Below are 23,000 nucleotides of genomic sequence, written 5' to 3'. Positions count from 1 at the left end.
GAGACAAGGTGGAGGCAAAATCTGAAAACACTGAATACAAGACTATCAAAGTAGAGCAGGAAACACAAGACAGGCACGGAGACGCAGAATTGACAAGGAAACCACGTCTGGGGATGGGCGTCCGGGTACACACCGGCTCACTCCTTGGCGGCCGCTTATCGGGGCCTGGAGCCTGGGGCTCGCTCGGGCCACTTCGGAGGTGGGGTGCCCCCGGCCTCTCGGCCTGGGGCTCGGTCACTCAGGCGCAGCTGGCTGCCGGCGGAGCTCACGGGTGCGTCACTGCGACTCCCCCTGGCTTCTGCTCCGCGGCTGCTGAGTGAGCCCTCATCTGGGACTCTCCTCAGCTCTTTCTGGAACAGTGGCACGGCTGCCCCTCTGTCGGTCTTCCTTGGTCTCTTGTGTTCTGGGGGCCTCTGGATGTCTGGAGTCTTGATCTCCTCCATACCTGCTTCATGCCCTGGAGGACGGGGCTGTGGCCCCCCCACACCCTCTAGCAGATCATTACATGAAGGAACCTTTTGAAAAAAAAAAGCGCGTCCATGCTCACAGGTGTACACACGGGTGATCACACCCACAAACTACACCCTTTTTGGCTCCTACCTCAAAGCACACTGTGTTCTGTTGATCTTATGTGCTGCACAATAATGTTTAATATTTAGTATTTACTGTCATATTCCCATATATCATTGTGATGTTGTTTATTCTATTACTCTTGTTCTCTTCTGTTTGTTTTCTTTTTTCTTTCTCAACAGGTGATCCAGGTGATCGATATATGCATTTTTTTTTCTGCCCATTCTGTTGGTTTTTGTTTTTTGCCCTTCTCCCCCGTCCCTCTTCTCAGCTGTTTCTCTTTCCCTCTTTCTTTCTCCCCTTCTTTCCCCCAGTCAAATCTGTCCCGTATTCAGCAAGTGAAAATAAAATAAACAATAAAAGGTGAATCAAATGGACCATCACGGCAAGGCTGGGATGGTCAATTTGGTAAAGTAAATCCGTTGGGCATCTTTCTTTGCCTTTAGACAATAATTCTGATGGCAAAAGAGCCAAACGGGACAGGCGGGAAAAAAAAAAAAAAAGACAAGGAAACCACGAGAAGCACAGACATGAAAACATAACTTGATTAAGATGTGACACATGGAGCACAAGGGAGGCACAATGACACAACCTAAGATCTAAAAATCATTAAAGAAAACCAGAAACTAACTAAACTGAAGAATATTAATAATCAAAAACACAAACATTTGACATGTTTTTTCACCACAGATTCAGCAGTCATTAGATTTCAGTGAAAATTCAAGGTGCATTTATTTCTATTTCATATCACTTTATATCTTCATCTCAAAGATAAATGCATCCATACACAATATGTTTGGATGTATTGCATGTAAAAGAGACAAATGTTGTTATTTTAATATATTGGCTCCACTACATTTGTCTGAACGTAAGAAGACAAGGTGTGCTCAGTTGCATGTTTCTGATAAATGAAGACTAGGCAGAGCAGAATTTATTTTTAACTTACTTCATTCATCCACATACATGACCAAACATAAAGAAAGTGCAAAACATGAAAATAAACATATACAACCCTTAAAACACTTCTCAATTTAATTTCTTGGTTAGAAAACCAAGCCTTCTATATTATATCAATTTATTTATAAATTATTGATTCCCATTTGTATAGATAATGTTTTTTTCATGAGTACCATCACCAGTGGAGGACAGGAAAGGAAAAAAATACAAACAAACAAGAAAGTACAAACAAAGAACTATAAGAGGCATCTACTATTCTTATATAGTTTTATCACTGGTGACCATTCATCTGTAAATCTGTGTTTTTAACTGTAGTCTTGCAGTAATTATGTTCCAACAAAGACAGCCTTGAGCCAGTTTTTACACTCCTTTACACTGGGAGAGAAAAAAAAGCAGGAACCAACCTGGCAAAGATGAGACAGGCACATAACGTCCTTATAAAATATGATGTAATGCTGTAGATTAATCAAGTACATAACTTCCATCCATCCATTCTCTTCCACTTATCCATTTCATGGTCACAACTGGAGCCTATCCCAGCTGCCATAAGGTCAGAGGTGGGGTGCACCCTGGACAGCTCGCCGTATAAACATCTACTCCAATAATATGCAACAACCACAGTAGTACTATTAATCAAAATACACCATGTTTCATGACACTTATTCATTTATTCTCAGGTACATTCTGGTACTGATACCAGAATGTACTTTGATTTTCTTTTTTGTTTGTGAATGAATGAATAACTTTTCATTGCTCTTTAAGGAAATCTCCTCTCAGAACAGTAGTGACACACACACACTACAACTGTCTGTAAATTGTGCTACATTTGTATAGTGCATGGTTCTTTGTTATTTTATCTGCACGATATAAGTACAACAGTTATTTGATCTTTTTCACCACTACCTGCATTCCAAATATTGCAGGTGTGTGGTGGTTGTGAAACATGTATGCCAGCGATCCATCCTGACCACCCCACTGAGAATTTCCTGGCTCCGCCGCTGGATTGCACGTGAGCACGGGCTGGGTGATCCCCGCACCCTCCCCGTCCTATCGGAAACGTGTACATGGACGGACACGTTTGCGGGACCAATCGAGATTTCCGAGTAGAGTCTGGAACCCCCCCTTAAAAAAGTAAACGATGGACTTGACGGAGACCGATGTGCAAAGCCTCTCTTTTGTTTGCATGAAACTCCACGTGAGAAGGCTTACGTAAAATCGTTTTTGACCAATCAGCTCCTGCTTACTAGAACCGGAAGTTGTACGCCATTGGCGTTTTCCTTAAAGCAAGACTTGACCAGCGTTTTTATAGGCTACAAAACAAACCTTATATTACGGTTTTTAAATTTCGAAGTGTACCTGTCGTTAAATTGGCAATATGAAACACAACTCGAATGTCCCAGCTTTCCTCACTAAATTGTGGACGTTGGTCGAGGACACAGACACCAATGAATTTATTTGCTGGAGTCAGGTAAAGTTAAAGCTGCATACAGCTAGCATGCTAGTTTTAAATGCCAAAGCAAACAAAACATTTAGCTAGCGAGAATAACCTTAATTTAAAAAACGGTAATCAAAATTAACAACAGGATGTGATCATCCTTGATTTTCATAACATGTATTCGACAAATTGCATTGTGCAAAGCTAAAAACAAACTATTAGCTAGCCAGTAATTTTTCTTTGCTGCGTGTCTGCTGCTTAGCTAGCCTACGCATACAGAACCAGTCCCTGCATGCGAGGATCAGTTTCAAATTTTGGCCTCTACAGGTTGATAATTGTGTTTGTGTGTAATTACGTACACGCTAAAATAGTTCCAGTTGTCCTTGAAGGTGCGTTCTCACTGTCGTAGTGTTGATTTTTTTTTTCCAGGAGGGCAACAGCTTTCTAGTTTTGGATGAGCAGCGCTTCGCCAAAGAGATCCTCCCCAAGTTTTTCAAGCACAATAACATGGCCAGTTTCATCAGGCAGCTCAACATGTGTAAGAATGCTTTCGTTACCTCATCTTGGTCTGTAGCTGTCAAAGCAAACGCATTCTGCTTCTGAAAGGTGTCCTTTTTTCTGCTGAAGAAGTTTGTTTGAATTTGGCTTTTTGTGTATTAGACAGCTACGCAGGTGCTTTGTAAGTAGTAACACACATGTCAGTTCACTTCATTCATTTCTGTGCAAAGATCACAATCAGGTTATTGTTTAAACACCCATCCACTAGACCACCTAGCAAAAATGCATGGACAATATCAAGACCGCCATTGATTACAACTAATTTGCAGATTACTTTCACAGTTGTTTGTTATATGCCTTTGTTTTTTCACATTTTAAGTTATTATAGTCAGATTTAGGGTGGGAACCATGGAGTAGGCTGCGATACATCAACTTATGTCCTGTGGCATTTATCAGAGTCACATGCCATGGTCGTAATAAAGCTGTTGGCTTCACTACAAGTGTAGCATGAGCTTCAGTCTTTCAGATACTCCATGCACCTTGTTGGTGAAGTTGTCCCTGAAACTGTTGTTCTGTGACATATCACAATAGCTTTATGACGGCATTCCGTTTGTCCTCCTTTTTTGTAGGTACCCCCTTATAAAGGTTAATGAAGTGTTAAGTAAGTGAAACTGATAGGGTAGTGTTTTTAGAGCAGTTGCATTAAAAAAAAACAACAACGTATTTTGCTTCATCTTATCCATGACCTTCAGGGCTCGCAAAATTTCAAAATCCCTGGTAGCCCTTCGGGCAGGGACTCTTCAATTTTGGTAGCCCAAAATAAATTTAAGTAGCCCAAATAAAAAAGAGAGCAATTTTTTGATTGTTTTGTTTCCTTTACAATATTATACATTAAAGTATAATATTGTAAAGGAAACAAAACATTAATCAAAAAATTGTTGAAACACAAATTACAACATTGTATAAAAATTACAATCATCAACTCAAATACTTGGTTCTAATTGAACAGAAACTTCTATGAACTTGTAAGAACTGTGTAGGACATGAATCAGTCTGTGTCAGATCCTGAATTTGAAATTTCCACTGAAGTCACGGGTAAGAGGCAAGTGGAACCAAGATCTAGGCCATTTGCTTTTTGAAGTTTGCAAAGACTGCTAAATTTTGCCAGTGGTAGTTCACTCTTTGCAACATAGTACGCTGTTTTAAACTGATTTTCAGGTTTATTTTTAGTATGTTATTTGCAATTGGTGTTTGTTCTGGGAAAGATATTGCAGACTGAGCAATAATGCATTTCTTGCATTTCTCATGGGTTCTAATGGGGGCCTTTCTTAAAATGACTGGTCCCAGTAACAAAGGCGCTTGTCGACTCAGAAATCGAGGGAAAACCAACAACACACCCGGCAGAACATTATGTTATTTACACGGGTGCACATAAGTGGTCCGCATGTGCGCATTTGCTGTCAAAATAAAAGAAGCGCACCAGATAAGAAGTTGCAACGTGCGTTTGCGTCCATATAAAAAGCACTGTTTTTGTCCGCTAGAGTGGGATTTTCACGGCACATTCTGCACCACATCTCTGTGCGTTCATCGTTTGTTTGAAGCCAGCTCACCTCCTGCAACCACTTTTCCGAGAATACGTGCTTCTTTTGTGGTTCGGACTCCTTCTGACATTTCTTTGGAGGTGGAGGAACATCACAGTAATTGCTTAAATGACTTCGGTCGTTGCTGTGCTTTTTGGAAGTCGAATTTCCCAGAGGAATCCACCCGAGGGATTAATAAAGTTCTATCTTATCTTATCTTATCTTATCTTATCTTATCTTATCTTATCTTATCTTATCTTATCTTATCTTATCTTATCTTATCTTATCTTATCTTATCTTATCTTATCTTGTCTTGTCTTGTCTTATCTTAAAGGAGCTTCTTCGATATCTTTAAGAGTTCTAAACAAATGTCTGTCCTCCTCCAGAAAATCCTGTGTACGCAAACACGCGTTGCAACTTCTTATCTTGTGCGCATTTTTTATTTTGACAGCGAATGCGCACCTGCGGACCACTTATGTGCACCCCTGGTTATTTAGCTCGTCATATTGCAGCCACAGAAATTCTTTTGTCCATGAAACCATAAAGCTGCACTTTCTTTTTGCCTTATAGTCTGATTTGTCATAACTTTTCCGTTTTGTGGTAAGCTTTTCTTTGGCTGTCACTTCTTCACCCTGACCTGTCTTATTTGGCTCAGCAGAACTAAAATATATATCCTGCTGCTTTTACACACGCACTCACATAACGCTCAGCGATTCTCTGTGCACATGTTTAAGCTGCGGGAGATTTCACTTGTCATGTTTGCATAGTAAGCTAACGATTGATAAGACGATGTCAGAGGAATTGGTGCACAAATTATCGTCATTCACCAAACAGTACTGTCGCTCTCTATACACAGTTCGCGCAATTGCAAAGTGAAAGCAAAAAACAAGCGCAAATTCAAACGCGATTTCAATATGTCACATATTGACAGTGGCTCACCGATGCCAATGACATAATTACCCAGCTACATTTCCGAAAGAATGCAAAAGCATTGACATATATTTTTCCTTCCTACAATAGCCCAACGGGCAGGGCAGAGAGAGATTTTGGTAGCCCGACTGGAAAAATCGCTAGCCCTGGGACGTCGGGCTAGCGATTTTGCGAGCCCTGACCTTATTGCAAAAGCAATCAGTATGATGTATTATTTCACTCCTAGTCTCATTTCCTTATCACTTGGGATAATTTTAGAGACTGCTGGATAGTATAGTAACCACATGGCATATTGCAAGTATTACCTGCTTCCTAGGAGACAATCTATTCAGTGCCATGCTCAGTCACTGGCTAGTGTGCCAGTCTGCATGGGCACGATACTAATTCCAAGTAAGCACTTACAGCAGAGCAGAAATGCATTATATCCGAACCAGTCCATTTACTATGTATAGCTACTTACTGTAAAGAATTAACACTGTAAACTAGAGCAGGGCGATATGGCCAAAAGTATTTATCACGATATATATTTGAAAATTTGCAATAACGATATAACTGACGATATAATTGATGCGAGACAAAATACAACTCCACAACATTACTAGCACAAAAAGACAACCTTCCATTTATTTCCACTTAAACAAGAAGCTGGTTTTTATGTACATTAAAGCTTTATAAAAATGTAACAGTGCAAATGCAAATTCCTTGCTGAAAGTTTAACCAAAAGGCATTTCCAGTAGAAATGGGCTGACATATCCTGAGCATAACCATGTATAATATCCACTGAAGTTAAAAAGAGGTGCTTTGCAACATTAAACTGCAGTGTGCAGTACGTATTTTTCGGACCATAAGGTGCACGGGATTATAAGGCACATTAAGCGAAACAAAGCAGTCAGATAAATCAAACTTTATTAAACTCATTCTTCTTGCTTCCTCCACTTCTGTACCATTGATTCATTAATGTTGAATTCTCTGGCAGCTGCGCTATTCCCATGTTGTTGCAGTATATTAATGGCTAACCTCGTATTGTGGATGAATTATCTCAGTTGTTCTCCTGACTGAAGTTTGGTCCATTTACAGCATCCTGCCATGCGATTGCATTTGTCTCTAACTATCAGGAACTTTAACGTTAACTTTTATAAGTGGAAAAGTGTTAGTGTTCGTCCTCCAGCTTCACTGTTTATGTTATGCTAACATAGCTGTGTCGCTAGCGATCACGTAGCACATCATTATATACCAGTTAGCCCAACTTCAGTAACCCTACAAACGTCACTGCTGTTTAGTTTCCTGTCTTCATTTATGTTGGAAGTGATAGCAGAGCTGTACGTTTGAATTTTTTCAGAAATCTCTCAGTCAGAACATGCTATATCATGCTTAGGTAACTAGCGAGCTAAGTTCCGCTAGCTTCCTGCTAACTTCTAACTCCGTTAAATGTAATAAATTTTGTTTTCATGGATGCCTGGAAGTTAAACTTCATAGTTACACCTGGTAAAGCAGCAATGCTGATCGTTTTATTAAAGATGAAAGAATTTAGACAGTTTTTAACTCTCAGTGATGCTGCAGTGTTCGTTTGACCTGAAGCATACGGAGTTTAGGACTCAGATTACTACCAGACTAAAGAGCATCTTAGTCCGACAAATACGACAATAACAACGGCCGCTTGCATGTTCTGCAAAAAAATGTGCTTTGTCGTGTATCTGACGGACAAACACCAAACCAGTTCCACATCACTGAAGTTGCACCATTTTTACAAACCAATTCTGGTTCATCTGTTTCACTCAACAATCGGCCATGTGCGTATGAAAACAAAGGCACTGCGCATGCGCGTTTTACTCATTTCATTTTCCTATCATTGCCTAACATTATACCGGTATTACCGTGAACGGTATAATATGGCCCAGCCCTAGTGTAAACTCACCTTTTACGTTTTAAATTCAGGATGCGGTTGTTCTGCACCAATGTAACAATAAAATTGGCTAGAATCACGGGACTACAGCAGGCACTGTGTGACAGTTCTGTGACTCCCATTTTCAGCATTTCTACCAATTCTTTCTGAACAGTTTTGTCTTTTATGTTTTGTCTTTTAACCTGTAGGGCAGGGCATGTTTCTAAATGCCATTGTATTCAGGGTTAGGCCATAGTACCTGGTACCAGGTACTAAAATAGTACCTCCAAAGTGATCTGAGAAGGTACTGAAATCTGGTGTAAAAAGACTCCATGCCACCCATTGGCTAATCAGTGGCGTCACTCGATGAGTCATGAGAGAGTCTTGTTCTCAAAAATCAAAGCTGCCATTTTTGAAACCCAGCAACAAGGAAAATGGCAAGAAAAACAATGCTGTGGTCATCTGACAAAAAGCCACATAGCGAGCAGCAGGTAACTCATCGCCTCGACGTCCACCTTTGTTGTAGCGTTTGTGTCGCATACTAATAACATCAAGGGACGCTTGGCCGTGTTGCTGTAACAACAACCAGCCATTGGGTTGTAATGTGCCATATGGCCATTGTCAGCGTTCCATCAGGGCGCACCGTTTGACCATCAGTTTCCATCACGTGGTCAAAGGCTGAGTGTATCATCCATGGAGTGAATTATTGGAACTGGGCGGGTCTCCTGTGGGTTTCAGTGGTGGCTCTTCCCCTGAGCGAGTGTCCTCGGGTCACTTGTCCAGTTTTCTCAAATTTAGATTTTTTTTTTTTTTTATTCTTAAAAGAAATGCTGCACCCGATCCTGCCAACTTTTCAGCTCATAGCTCTTTGAGAATCACCTTCATATAGTAAAAATATTTTGTCTTTCAAACTGTTAACTTTTAATAAATTCAACAAAATTTTATTTTATTTCTATCGTCCAAATCACAGCAGCACTTGCTTTTGTTTTTATACTGTAAGGTAAATACCTTAGAATAATAGGGTAATTAGTGGAGCTCCCACCAGGCATCGAGTCAGTCACGTGACTACAAGCTATGGACTTAGAGGGGGCAAAAGTCACAAAACACTGAAATCTATGATATAATTTTAAGTTTTTGGTTTTTGATCGTATGACTGTACAAGTGTCAGTATACTGTATATATACTTGAAATCCAGGGTCAATTGATTGTTTGTTTTTCTTCCCTGTTCTTTGTGTCTGTGTGTAGATGGATTCCGTAAGGTGATGCACATTGATACAGGCATTGTGAAACAGGAGAGAGACGGTCCAGTGGAATTTCAGCACCCCTACTTCAGACAAGGACAAGATGATCTGTTGGAGAACATCAAGAGGAAGGTGGTGTCTTCCACCATTGTGTCATGTAAAAATGTAGCTAAAGTTACCCCCATGATTCAGACAGCTGCCAGTATCTATGAGTCCCAAACCTTGATGACTTAAAAAATTGATTGTTGTTTGTCAAAAACATCCTCCTGCTCCTTGGAAACCTCCTGACCTTCACCATCATATTTTTCAAATGTATACAATTTCATTAGGAGTCTAAATGTAAGATGCAAATGACAGCTTCCATTGTCTTCTAGTTAGGTTGAGAGAAGACACTTTCAAGTTTGTCAGGGAATTTGTTTTAGTCCATTTGAAATTGTGTGCTTCTTACTGATAAACTGAGGCTGCTGAACTACAGTTCCATGATATGAGAGTTCTGACATTTTTCCACTAACTGTAAAACAGTGAAGAGTAACATAAGAGGGTATAATCCTTAGTAGCATAAGGAACAAACGTTTTTACCCTTCAGCTGTGAAAAGCTCATGTGATATTGTCACCCTGCGGGGCAGGCTGGCAACATGGACACGCCAATTTGTGAATGCAATAACCCAAGAAGGAAGTCACCTAGGGTTTTGAAATTGATGCCATAGATGCATCTACTAAAAATCATGGAGCAGTTAAAATCTTAGTGACCTCGACCTCAAGGTCAAGGTCAGAATTCAAGTTTTCTGAAAATCAGGTGATTGCTAACAAAGCGATGTAAGATTTTGAAATTGATACCATAGGTGCATCTACTAGGAGGCTGAGGAGTACCGCTGGCCAGCACCCATGTTTTGTTTTTTTCCTGATCTCTGGGGGATTTCCAGAAAATGGTAATGCAACGTGCAGCCAGACTCTGATAGTGTAGAAAGAGGCGCTGGTGTGAATGAGGCAAGTTGTGTTTTTGAGTGCTCGGGGTAGAAAAGCGCTATATAAGAACCAGTCCATTTCCATTTATCATACACAACCATGTGTTAAGAAGCTCCAGTCGATTGAAATGCTGCCTTGTTTTAGGAAGTAAATATGGAACAAAGTATTTTGCAAACCATTTCCTTTTTTTCTGAATCAAAAAATGATTTTCAGTCAGAAAATTCAAATGTCATTCCAAAATTTTTTTTTTTTTTTACATTTAGCCTATACCACAGTCACATTTGGACCCCTCTATTTGTTTAGTGTCATTACAAGGACGACAGTAACAACTGTTACTTCGCAAATAGTCTCAGCTGTGCTAAATCATCTCAGAGAGAGTTTGTTGATGAAACCATCTGCTCAGTCTTCTGATCCATTGTGGCAGATCACAACTTTGCTGTCCTTTAAGCACAAGACTTAGTCATGCTTTATGTTTTTCAGGTTTCTAATGCTCGACCAGAGGACAACAAGATTCGACAGGAAGACCTGACCAAGATTTTGGCAAGTGTTCAAAGTGTTCACAGCAAACAGGAGAACATCGATGCCCTGTTGGCAACACTCAAGAGGTGAGTGTAGGGCTTTAAACCAACAGATGCAAACCAACACATCTGGAGAAGTTGCATGTAAAGGTTTTGGTCAGTAAATAGTCATTTGTATTTCTTATTGTTATTGGTATCATTTTTTTAACACAACAAAAATACAGAAACCTATCACACCTGACACTATGTATGTTCTGAACAGGTCACCGTCAATCACAGAGCTTGGTCGTGTAGCCTGCTGGATGAAGTGGTAGTTACATGTTAAAGTAACACCCAACTAAATAACAGGTTTCTCACCAGAAAGTTAAATTGTTCCATCCACTTTTAAAACATTGTTTCTTTTTTGCACATTGGCAGTGTTTCAAAGTGAACATCTCAATGGCCATTGCGCATAAAAGCCTGTAATTTTCACTCGTCTTTCCTGCTATCAAAATGCACCAGGACCTGTCATTTAGGAGAAATAAGTCAAAAAATATACCTTTGAGATATTCCTGTTTGTGCCAGAACAAAGGCATGAAAACACATCTCTTAAAGTGTTTTATATTTGAAGTTAAAATAGATAAACTATATATGTTCCATTAAAATTGTTATGCAGATCAGAGAGAGTTGAGCAGTAAGCTCGTGCTGATTTGAGATGTAATAACCCGATTGTGTTTGATCAGTGTATCAGGAAGGAATTCTTACATGAATGCAAGACTGTGTAATCGAATACTGAATCTTACAGGTGACAGCTGGTCCTGTAGTCCAATCTGTTGACTGCAAAAATCGTATTTTTCAGAGAGAACGAGTCTCTGTGGCGAGAGTTATCAGATCTGAGACAGAAACATGCCCACCAACAACAGCTCATCAAAAAGGTCAGCAGTCATATGATTTGGAACTGTATTCATAAGTTATGATTGTATCTTCATTAGATTATACTGAATTTAAAGTTGAACTTCTTTTGTAATAAATGTCATAATATTATGCCTTATTATTCATGTTATGTTGTTGATATGTTATTATCACTAAAGCACTTCTGGATGGATGCAAACTGCATTTCATTGCCCTGTACCTGTGCATGTGCAATGACAATAAAGTTGAATTCTATTCTATTCTATTCTATTAAAAGACTCTTTCTAATTACTTGGTACATTGAAAGCTAAACAAGTTTTTTAGTGATTTATCCCGTTTCTTTTACCACCTAATTTTTCAGCAGCCAGACGTAAAACCTTTATCAGCATGTATTAAAAATACAGAGATGAAAAGCGATGAAGTGTTCATGTCAGGCTTGAATTTTTCATACTGGTCTTTTTTTCAGTTGCTCCATTTTATTGTTACATTGGTGCAGAACAACCGCATCCTGAATTTAAAACGTAAAAGGTGAGTTTACAGTGTTAATTCTTTACAGTAAGTAGCTATACATAGTAAATGGACTGGTTCTGATTTAATGCATTTCTGCTCTGCTGTAAGTGCTTACTTGGAATTAGTATCTTGCCCATGCAGACTGGCACAGTAAGGAATCAAACCACAAACCTTCTGATTAGTAGATGACCACCCCTATACTAATAAGTTGCCAAAAACCTTGTGTGTTAAAGATAAATAAATAGTAACAAAAGTAACGGTCAAGATGTAATTTAGGGAGGGGAAAAAAACTGTGTGGTAAGCGGTAAGTAAGACTGCTCGTGGATAAAGTACCCTTACTGTTTCCAGTAAGGGTCCCCAGGCTAGGATCCTGTGGTACTTACAGATACAGACAGACTGGTGATGGCTAACCAACTGGAGACACCAGTGGTGGGCAAGCAGACGACTAATCCTGTAGTGATGTTGACTACTGAGGACAGACACCCTCTCTACTTTTAGGATTAGGCTTAAAACTTTCCATTTTGACAGTATACAATAGTAAGGGCTGGATCAGGTGATCCTGAATCCTTCCTTAGTTAAGCTGCTAAAGGTCTAGGCTGCTGGGGGATTCCCATGATGCAGGGTTTCTTTTTGACTAAACTCACTATGTGTTTATACACCTCTACATTTAATTATTAGTTATATTCATCTTTGGTCTTCATATTGTCTTCATCCCCTCATCCCAACCGGTCGCAGCAGATGGCCACACCTCCCTGAGCCTGGTTTTGCTGGAGTTTTCTGCCCGTTAATAGGGAGTTTTTCTTTCCCACTGTTTCAAAGGGCTTTGCTCAAAGGGGGTTATATGATTGTTGGGGTTTTCTTTGTATTATTGTAGGGCATTTATACTTACTGTACAAGGCGCCTCGAGGCAAAAGAAAATTGAATTACATTTTGGAAGTGGGGTTGTCAGTTTTATGTAAGGCGTATGTGATAAAAATAATTCACTAGTATAACACTAATATCATACTAATAAAGTTACTGTTGTAGGTGTTTCAAAGTGTAACTTTTTGTGAGTTTAAATTATACAAATGATAAAGCTGCTTTTTTATTGATTACTAGTGACATAAAATATTAGTTTGGTTTTCAACAAAGGGTTGGCCATTAAATACAATGGTACAACAAATAAGAACTTTTAACAATAAAGATGTTTTCCAAAGGACTACCATATCACAGTTTTTGTCTTTGTTTTTAAACAGGCCCATTCTTATGAATGGCAATGGGAAGAAGCCCAAATTCATTCACCAGATCTATGATGACAAAGTGTGTGTTGAACAGGTCAGTAAAGAATGGTTACTGTTCACATTATGCTTTTCAAAAGTATTTTTTTTAAGTGCTGCCTTAAATAAATTAGAAGTCTAGTGATACCAGAAATGTTTCCTGTATGATTACCAATACAGTAACTCTGAACTCAATACCCAACTTTGTACCACAGCAGAAAAATGAAAATTTCTATAATGTTAGCCATTGCAAATATTTTATCTAACTGAACATAATTAATTTTACAATCACAATGGTAACGTGTATTTCAGGATAACAACACCAAGTACTATCTCATTAACAAGTCAATCACGAGCTGCTGCTCTTGTGGGTCTCTTTAATATGTAGTTTTTTTATGTGGCTGGCCTTAGTCTTCAGCATGTTGCTGTAGCTGATTTGCAGCAACTAACCAAACCAAAGCAATACAAGACAAGCGACTGGCTTCCTGTGTTGACACAGGTTCTTGGCATTTAGTTTGAAAGTCCTGATTGTAATTCAATTAATCTGATGGTCTGATTAATTTAGAGAGGTACTGAGTTTTTCCATGTAAGAATGAATGTATTTATTAACTTTTTGGTAAAATTAGAGTAAGAGAAGTATATTTATAACTACAAGCCTCATTCATCCATTCACAAATCCTGTCATACAGGCACTTCATTCTCTGTCCAAGTACTTTGCCAAGCACACAAACACTCACACTCACTATAAACTGATGCTTTGGGGTAGTTCAGGGACTCAAACTAGAGGAGCCAGACTGAATCACTCACCTTCTAATTTAATAGAAAGTGTGCTGGACGTCCTGAGCAGTAGTCACACTAAATGATCAAATACAAATTCAAAACAGTTTGTTTTATTTATTTTTTTTGGGATGGATCCCAGTTTTGCTGTTCTTTGCATACTAAGGTTTTAAGTTGTATTTGTAGATGCAGTGAAGAACTCTGCCCCTGACCGTTGGTCACAGATGTGCTTGTGCAGGCAGTGATTGCCACAGCAGAACTGTCTACTCTTGAGGCTGTGGCTCTAAGTGCCTAAAGTTATTGACTATTCAAAATTTGCTTTTATATTTTTCTCTGCGTACAGATTTCATTCATCTAAGACTATGAACAACAGATGATGATATTCCCAAATTCTTTGCAATTTAAAGTTGAAATGTTCCGCTTTAAGGGTTTTGTTCACCTTGCCGTGCGTGCGTGCGTGCGTGCGTGCGTGCGTGGTCCTAAAGTTGAGCATTGGCATGTTGATTATATCATCTTGTAAGAGCTCTGTAAACAATCTTTTCTAAAGTCATGAATCTCTCTGTGCCCCGTGTTAAGTCCTCTGTCAGTAGTATCAATGGCGTAAAGGGTTCTGAGCTGTCTGATGATGTCATTATCTGTGACTTGCCTGAGAATGATGGAGAGGTAACGTCGGAGATCACAGAAGAGTCACAAGCCTACGAGCAAGGGTAAGACGATTTACCTAAGACTTCTTGAAAGGCATTAGCATTCTGCCCTTATAACATCAGATGGTAACATCTTAACAGCTGTAGTAGAGGTGTGCTTTGCTCTGTCAAGTGCCTTTGAAGATGTTGAATTGGTACTCCAACCTGCTACACTGAACAATGGAATAGTCAGTTTGCATCAATACAATCTATATAGTGTCATTACATGACATGTTGCTACCAAACAAGACCCATCATACTTGCTGAGCTCTTTGTAGCTGTGAAGTAGTTACAGTGGTGTGAAAAACTATTTGATTCCCCCCCAATTTTTTTTTTTTGTTTGTTTGTTTGTTTGTTTTTTTAAATATGTTTGTCACACTTAAAGTGTAAAGAGTGATGCACCATTGCATGCATCAATTACATCCTTTGGTGGACATAAATGATTCCCCAAATACTTATTTGGGAAACTAAAAAAGCAGTTCTGCATGGCATGATCGCTTCATATGCATCAAATAAAAAACACACCAAACAAGAAATCAAATGTGAAGCACAAAATGACAGAACTATAAATCTATTTGCAACCAATCAGTTTGAAAAAGCTTTGTGAAATAAGGAAAATAATTTGGAATTAAACTCATTGTTAAAAATGAGGTCCACAGATTCCAGTACAATTAGGAAAAACAGGTAAATACCTAGCAAATCTTTCTGATGTATTTCTGTTCCTTCGCGGGCCCTTGGATCAGTCGACCAGCTGCTTTTGGTTGTCCCAAAAATTGAGGTTTTTCACTTGTGGCTCGTTTTCACCTCGTCCTGTTTTCCTTTTTGTATGTCCTTGTCTTGTGTTATTGTTGCTTTGCTAAAAAAAAATTTTTTAAATAATGATAATAAATTTTAAAAAGAGGAAAACAACACACTTCACTTTCAACATTTGTTCATTTTTCAATTCAATACAGGTTTGAAATAATTTGCATATTATTGCAACATTGTGGTGTTAATTTTCCCACTAAATATTTTACTTTAAAGACTGGTGATGTATATGGCAACCAGTGCCATAAAGTCTTTGCCAGTTAAGTAAAATGACAATACACTGACTTTAGAAAGTTGTGTTTAGGTTAAGTTTTAAATATATTCATATAGTTAAATATATTCTATATGTTTTCCTTCAGCGATGTCGAAATTGTGGAAGTAGAGCTCGAGAGCTGTCCAGTGCTTCCAGCTGAAACAGAGGTGTGCACCACCATTACAGAAGGCCTCAAACACACTGAAGCTGTGTCGGCAGCCGCAGCAGATGACGGTCAGAGGAGCAGCACTCTAGACAGCAGTGGAACAACTAGTAGTGCCCTACAGCTTAATAAACCCTCAGTGCTGAGTCTTGAGGACCCCGTGAAAATGATGGATTCCATCTTGAATGAGAATGGAGCAGCAATATCACAGAACATCAACCTGTTGGGGAAGTAAGTTTGAACCGAAATTCTCACTGAATATTGATGCTTCATTGGTTGTTTAGATTGTGAGACTTTTATTTTCAAATAAGACTATCGATGCCTTTCAGATGTTAACAAAACATTTAAATGGAGCACTGAGCTGATGTGGAACTGATGGCTGACTGGTTACACTGAGGTCATCCCTTGGTTATAAGATACTCTGTGACCCAGATCCTTCTGTGTGAAAAACTGATCTTCCAAACTACGCGGGGGATCATCGTAGTGTAATGCATAGTCAGTTAAACTGGTGTGTGAATATGGGTCACTCTAATGTTGTTGGACCCTTGTGGCCCTCGTGAGTCTTTTACTGATGATTTGGTAAGAAACATGAATGTTAGTAGCCAGGTAGAGGTCATTTTGTCGGCCTCTGGCAGTGCTCCTCCTGTTCTTTGCACAAAGAAGCAGACATTGGTCTTGCCGTTGGATAGATGCTTTTTTTGGGGGGGGGGGGCTGTCTTTTGTTATCTTGTGCACATTCTTGAGATTATGCTGGGTGACATCAAAATGTCTTGTGATGGTGTATATAAAGATGAGACAGCACTTTTACTGGGCTGCAGGTACCGTCTCATGCTACAAGTAGTGAAATGGACACTTAACAAGAAGCAGAACTCAAGTAAAATTAGTCGGGAAGGATGGTCTGTGTCTACCACCTGTAAAACCACCTTGTTGGGGTTGTCTTGTGCACTTGTTAAGAAGTACAGCAAGCTGTCTATACCTGAGGACTTGGAAGCTGCCAAACAAACACTCACAGGCTTTGCCACCTGCTTGAAGAAGCGGAGAGATGGTCACCAGGAGAATAAACCAGATATTCTCCACTGGCCATCCAATAGCTGGCATTTTGGCTAAGTCTCAAATATGTTCAAAGGATGGCTAGAGGGCAAAGGAGCACGATACTGGGTTTTTTTCTCACCAGTAGCTCTGACGTCACATGTAAACTGTAGATAGAGGCTGGGGTTAACCACACCAGGCAAGACCCCAGGAGCAGGCTGTGCAAAAATAGCTAAATAGTTGACACACAACTGGATGTTTCCACGGGACAGTGATCACTACGTTTCTGAAATATGTAAACTACGCTTTAAAGCTAGGTCTGCCCCAGGTAATCAAATAATTTAAATGAACTCTGGAATTCTGCTAGCCAAATATCGAGTAGCCTAATATCAAGTGAGAACTACACGAGAAGTTACATTTAAAAGCTATCATTGGATTACATGTGCAGTATCAAATGCACCCTTCCCATGTTTGTAACATGTAATGTCTTAGCTTTAACAAGGCGTTATAGAAATGTCCATGTGGAGGCCAAAAAAAGTCTTTCGTTTTCTGCCTGCTAGTTATTTATACTGGGTTTCTTTAGCTGTTTACCAGCTAAAGTTCCCACGGCACATTGTAAAAACATCCCTCTGGCCAGACATGATCATTATTTCTGATGCCTCAAAACATCTGATCATGCTGGAACTCACAGTGCCCTGGTAAGAGCAGATTCAAGAGGCCAACGAGAGAAAGCGTGCAAAGTACCAGGAACTAGTGCAGGACTGCAGGGGAAGGGGCTGCAAGACTTTCTATGAGTAGGGATGGGTACCGGTGTCCGGTGCCGTTCTGACATAAACGGTAGTAACCAGACCGAAAAGCAGCGTACATTTCGGTGCTTTATTTCGGTGCTTTTTTTTTTCCTGAGCTGTGATACACTTCTAGCCAATAATTTTACGTTTCCGAGGATAGTAGGCGGGGCCAGGTACGTACGTTCTGTTAGAGCAGAGCTACAGATTAAAATGTCCAAGGCAAAGCGGTCAAAAGTCTGGCTGTACTTCACAGCAAAATATGCAAACTCAGCAGCCTGCAACAAGTGCTTTAAGCTGATACTGTGATACTGTCAAAGGAGGTAACACCTCGAATCCGATGAAACACCTGGCGACGCATAGCGTTTTTTTTAAAAGCCCAGAAATGCGCCGTATGATAGCTTGCTGCCAGACCTCACACCGAGCGCATCTACTGTGCGTGGGTTGCCTGTTATCTGACCCGGAGTTAGCAATATCCCCCAAAAACCCCGAAGAGGAGAGTCCTGGCCCCGAGCCCTGCCAGTGTAGCAGAAATGATGACGGATGATGATGCAGCGGCAGCCGTTCTTCTCTGCGTGAGTAGCTTAATGTTCGTGTGTAATTTACGTTGAGTAGGCTAACCACGTTATTACATTAATGCATGTAAGGTGAACTAGCAAACATCATCATAGCTACATCCGGCTGTCTTCTTGTTTGATGGCAGATACTCCCTTCACCCTGGCCAAAAAGGCTAAAATGACCAAAGAAAAAGTGGAAAACAGTTAAACATGAGAGCTTTAGGACAAAGTTTGTGTTTTTTCCATTGTTTAAGCACTGCTTCCAGCCAAGAGTGATGCCATATATGCCCCATAGCTGCAGAAAAGGCTAACATTGTTATCTTTTTACAAAAAACCAGCTGAACATGAGAGGTTTTTGGACCAATTTTGTGTTCTCCATTCTTTAAGCACCGGTTTGAGCACCGTTTGAGCACCGGCACCGTTTCAAAAGTACCGATTTGGCACCGGTATCGGATAAAACCTAAACGATACCCATCCCTATCTATGAGCCCATAGAAGTGGGTTGTAGGGGCTTTGCAGGACAATCACTCTGCAAAGTCCTGGGCCGACTGGGAGTGGCTGGGGCAGCCAAGAAGAGGGCTATCCAGGCTGTGAACAAAGCGGCAGAGAAAGCCACAAGGTGGCTGTGGATTGAGAGGGCTGATCCATGGGCAGCTACTGGTACCAAGTTGGGGCCTGATCACCCCCGGCTGGGTCGCCTGGGCGAGGGTGTATGATGTTGCGAGACCTGAAACACCTGAGGATACATCACAGAAGATGCGTACCAGTGCATCCAGGAGATGTCTTGCATAGCCAGCCTGTCCTTGGATTAGCCACTTAGTTCTCCAAACCCTTTCACTACAACAGTACCACTTTCTGCAAGGCAGCACAAATCACAGATTGTTTTTGGCAAGCCATATAAACTTTCACTGGAAATCAGTTATGGTTAATGTCATGTGTTAGACTGGTCAGGCACAGTTTCCCAAGAACACTGATTACACTGAACCTTATCTTAGCTAATTAGCACATACCCTTGCTCTGACCTTCCAAGCTGGATTGACCCATCCATACTGACAGTATATGTTGCTGTGTTTATGCTGTCTGTACAGAGTCATGGAAGCAACATTGTAAGGGGGCTGATTATGCACAAGATGCATATGTAACATTGTAAAAGCATTGCATGTGCGTTGCTGTTTTTAGTATTTTAAATACTTTGCTGTGTGCTGTGTGCTGTGTGCAGTATGCGAACCACAAATTCCCCAAATTCTAGACAGCTGAACAGGCATGTAGTACATTTAAGTGTCTAGTGCTGTCACATTTTAACTCTACAACTCCATGTTGGTCATGTGATCATGTGAATATGGTGTTCCATTTCATTCATTTTATTTAACGTGTGTGAATTTGTCTTTTTTTGTTAGGGTGGAACTCATGGACTATCTGGATAGTATTGACTGCAGTCTAGAGGACTTCCAGGCCATGCTTTATGGAAAACAGTGTGGCATTGATTTTGATACTCAAGAGGTAAGATAGCATTATACACACACACATCATAAACACCCACTTAGGTCATTGGTGGTTTCTAGCCTTAGTCAAACTGATCAGATGTGTTATCCAAAACTGGATAAGCTGACCATTGGTACTTCCACTGCTATAAAGGTAATGTAATGGGAGTATTTTGAGGTAAAAATATGGAAGGAGCCACCCATTCATTTTCTGCTGCCTGTCCATCCCTGGGACGCAGGAAAGCCAAACCTACCTCTCCCCATCAACCTCCTCCAAGCTCTTCTGGGGGAGGGGGCGCTGAGGCATTCCCAAGTTGGCTGAGACATAGTCTTGCCAGTGTGTCTCCTCTTAGTTTCGACATGCCTGAATCACCTCACCTAAGAGGTGGTTCTAGTCAAGTGTCTGACTCTGTTATCTCAGGGCTTTCAATTGGAGGGAGGACTTTTGTTTTAAGTCCTTCCTGAATGACCAAGCTGCTAACCTCTTCACTATCTGGCCTAGATACTCTACAGAGCAAGCTTCTTTTTCTCTGCTTGTATCAACAATCTCATTCTTTTAGTCACTACCAAAAAGCCATGGCCATAGATGAGAGTGGCAACATAGATTGACTGGTAAACTAATAGCATCGATTGCACACTCGGCAAGAAGAGACTGCAGCTGCACCAGTCTGCACGTGCCAGTTTTCTTCTCAGAGACACTTGCAAGTGTTCCACATATGGCAGCAGCTCATTCCCTGTCTGTAAGAATATTTGTTCTTGAACATGTAAATCTGTTCTCTAACTTCTAATTTACATCTATGCTGTTAGCTTTTGTCTGTTTTAAAGCTTCTGTCTTGTGATGTCACCCTTCAGGAGAATGTGCCCTCCAAAGGGAGCACAGCAGAGGTGAGCAAAGGGAAGAGTGAGGAAGATAACACAGGTAAGGATAAACTACACAATGAACCAAAGATAGTTTTAAATTAGCCATTGGATATATTGCAAATCCAAAAGGTACTGCTGAAATGAGTTAGATGCATATGGATGTCATTATTTTCTAAATTACAATACAACAGATGTACAGTAACTATGTACTTTCAGTATCCTGTAGGCAATTACTGATTGTTAATGCTATAAAGTCGTCACTGTTTTGTGCTGTAAATCTGTAATACAGACTGTTATAAGCAGTTACAAGCAAAACAATCTTCCTAAGATTAGTACTTAATTTGGTATGATACTACTGAAACATTACACTTTATTAGGGTTAATGATACTTCATATAATGCCATTTAAGCTTTTATTTCCCACACTGTGGTGTGAACTTGCTGGTTTTATTTAATAAGCAGCTGATTAAGATTTGGAGTAATATCTAAAATTACAATTAATTAACAACTCTCTCTACCTGCAACATTGTGTCTCCAAATCGGCGTCAGAGAGCAGACATTCAAATATTTCACAAGTTTAGTTAGTGTTGATTGTTTGAAGCTCTTTTCTTTATGACATGAGCAGATGATCATTAATGTTATGTTGTTAATAAAGTTAGGAAAAGTAAAGGATGTTTCACGTGTTTTTCTTCATTGAACCAGATATATTTAAAGTTTGTTTTTTGTTGCTCCCCCCACAAGATAAGCAGCTGATCCAGTACACCACCTGCCCTCTGTTGGCTTTCCTCGATGGCTGTATTCCTCCTCCAGACCTGGATCTAGCCATAGACGGCAGCAACACAGGCTCCTCAAGCACCCAACATGAGCCTTCTTCCAGCTCTGTGGCTTCTATTGATGCTGAGAAGTCATCAGAGATAGTGGACACCAGCTTGGAGTCGAAGCAGGCACATCGCAGCTCGCTGATTCGCCTGGAGCCCCTGACAGAGGCAGAAGCTAGTGAGGAGACCCTGTTCTACCTATGTGAACTGAGTCCTGCTGGGCCTGAAGCTGATTCAGTTCAGCTTAGCAGAGTGTGAACACCGAGACTGCTTCAATCACAGACTGTATCCCTCAGTTATGTTAATACTTCCTCTCATCTCTGGAGTTCTTTTAAACAGCAGAAAATGAAGCAAAAATCTTCGCGGCTGTAGTTTGGACACATTTTTAGATTTATGACTTTGGCTTTGGGTAATAGTCAGTCACTCAAAAGTCACATCTGATTACTCCATACTCATTCTCTTTGTGTTCTGTAAGGAAAACAATCCAGGAAAATCCTGGAAGGTGTGTTCGTCATCTGTGGGAGGGGCACAAAGAGCTAAATGAACTTCCACATTTCTGAAACTTGATCATTTTACTTTCAAGTTCTAGAACTTGAATTTTTTTTTCAAATCAAAGGTCTCAAATGTAAAAATAAGGCACAAAGTGGAGGCATTGTAATCACTTGTGTATAAGCTCTGTTCATCTCTGTGCTGCTGGATCCACAGACAGAAGAATACATTGGCTTTCGTTCCATCTCCTTCAGCGTCTTTGTAGTCTAAAGAAAACTGCTTCAGTTTTGCTTCTACAACTTTAGTGAGGATGAACAGTAAACTGTTGTATATAATTTAATAATCTATTTATTCTAGTTTTTGTTTATATTTGGCTTAATGTTTGTGCACAGAGCTTAGACTTTTCATTAAGCAACATTCCTGCGGATTGTGTTTTGTTTAGGGAACACCTCGGAAAGTAACTTGTACATTTACATTCAGTTGAATTCTGGAGGACTGGGGCAAACACTGGATTAAAAACGGAAACAGAGGATAATATTCAATCCTTCAGTCAGCTCATAGTTTTCATTCTCAGAACTGCAGACAGAAAAAATCTTGATGATAATATGTGAGTGGCTTTAGCATGTGTGCATGCTACAGATATGATAGATGTGGAAAGAATGCGCTGTGTCCACCCGACCACACACGAGACATACAAAATATATATTGCGAAATCTGTCCTGCATTCCTTTAGCAGTATATAACAATAAAGTTGAGTTGTTGTAAGTGTCAGTGTGTTTTTTGGAACGGTGGTCATAGATCATAGAGAAGTTTGATTTCTGTTTTATCATCACCCGGCCGGGCAGACAGTAGCTCCAAAATGAGGCACAGTACAGTTGGTGCTCCTACTACAAATTCAGTGACAGAGGTCAAGTTTTCTGAACATTTTGTGAATGTGCTAACTGAAGAAAGAAGCCACCTACCATTTTTAAATTTATACCTTATTTATTGGGAGACTGAGGGCCAGCAGCATTTTAACCTTTTAGCATTTTGTACACAATAAGACAAATAAGAATATGAGAAAA

At 40.1% G+C, this 23,000-nt stretch overlaps 1 protein-coding gene across 1 annotated transcript; it reads left to right on the top strand.

Moving 5' to 3' along the window:
- The first annotated feature begins 2,571 nt into the window (after positions 1–2,571).
- hsf2 (heat shock transcription factor 2) lies at positions 2,572–22,701 on the top strand. Its single transcript, XM_026142399.2, has 12 exons — positions 2,572–2,995; positions 3,392–3,500; positions 9,098–9,225; positions 10,540–10,664; positions 11,416–11,491; positions 11,935–11,996; positions 13,214–13,292; positions 14,588–14,718; positions 15,861–16,148; positions 19,686–19,788; positions 20,622–20,688; positions 21,371–22,701. The coding sequence occupies exons 1-12, from the start codon at positions 2,903–2,905 to the stop codon at positions 21,703–21,705; spliced, it is 1,596 nt and encodes a 531-aa protein (XP_025998184.1). The 5' UTR covers positions 2,572–2,902; the 3' UTR covers positions 21,706–22,701.
- The last annotated feature ends 299 nt before the right edge of the window (positions 22,702–23,000 follow it).

This window comes from Astatotilapia calliptera, chromosome 15 (assembly GCF_964374335.1).
Source record: "Astatotilapia calliptera chromosome 15, fAstCal68.1, whole genome shotgun sequence".
Classification (NCBI taxonomy): Eukaryota; Metazoa; Chordata; class Actinopteri; order Cichliformes; family Cichlidae; genus Astatotilapia; species Astatotilapia calliptera.
This window is presented reverse-complemented; position numbering and strand designations above follow the sequence as displayed.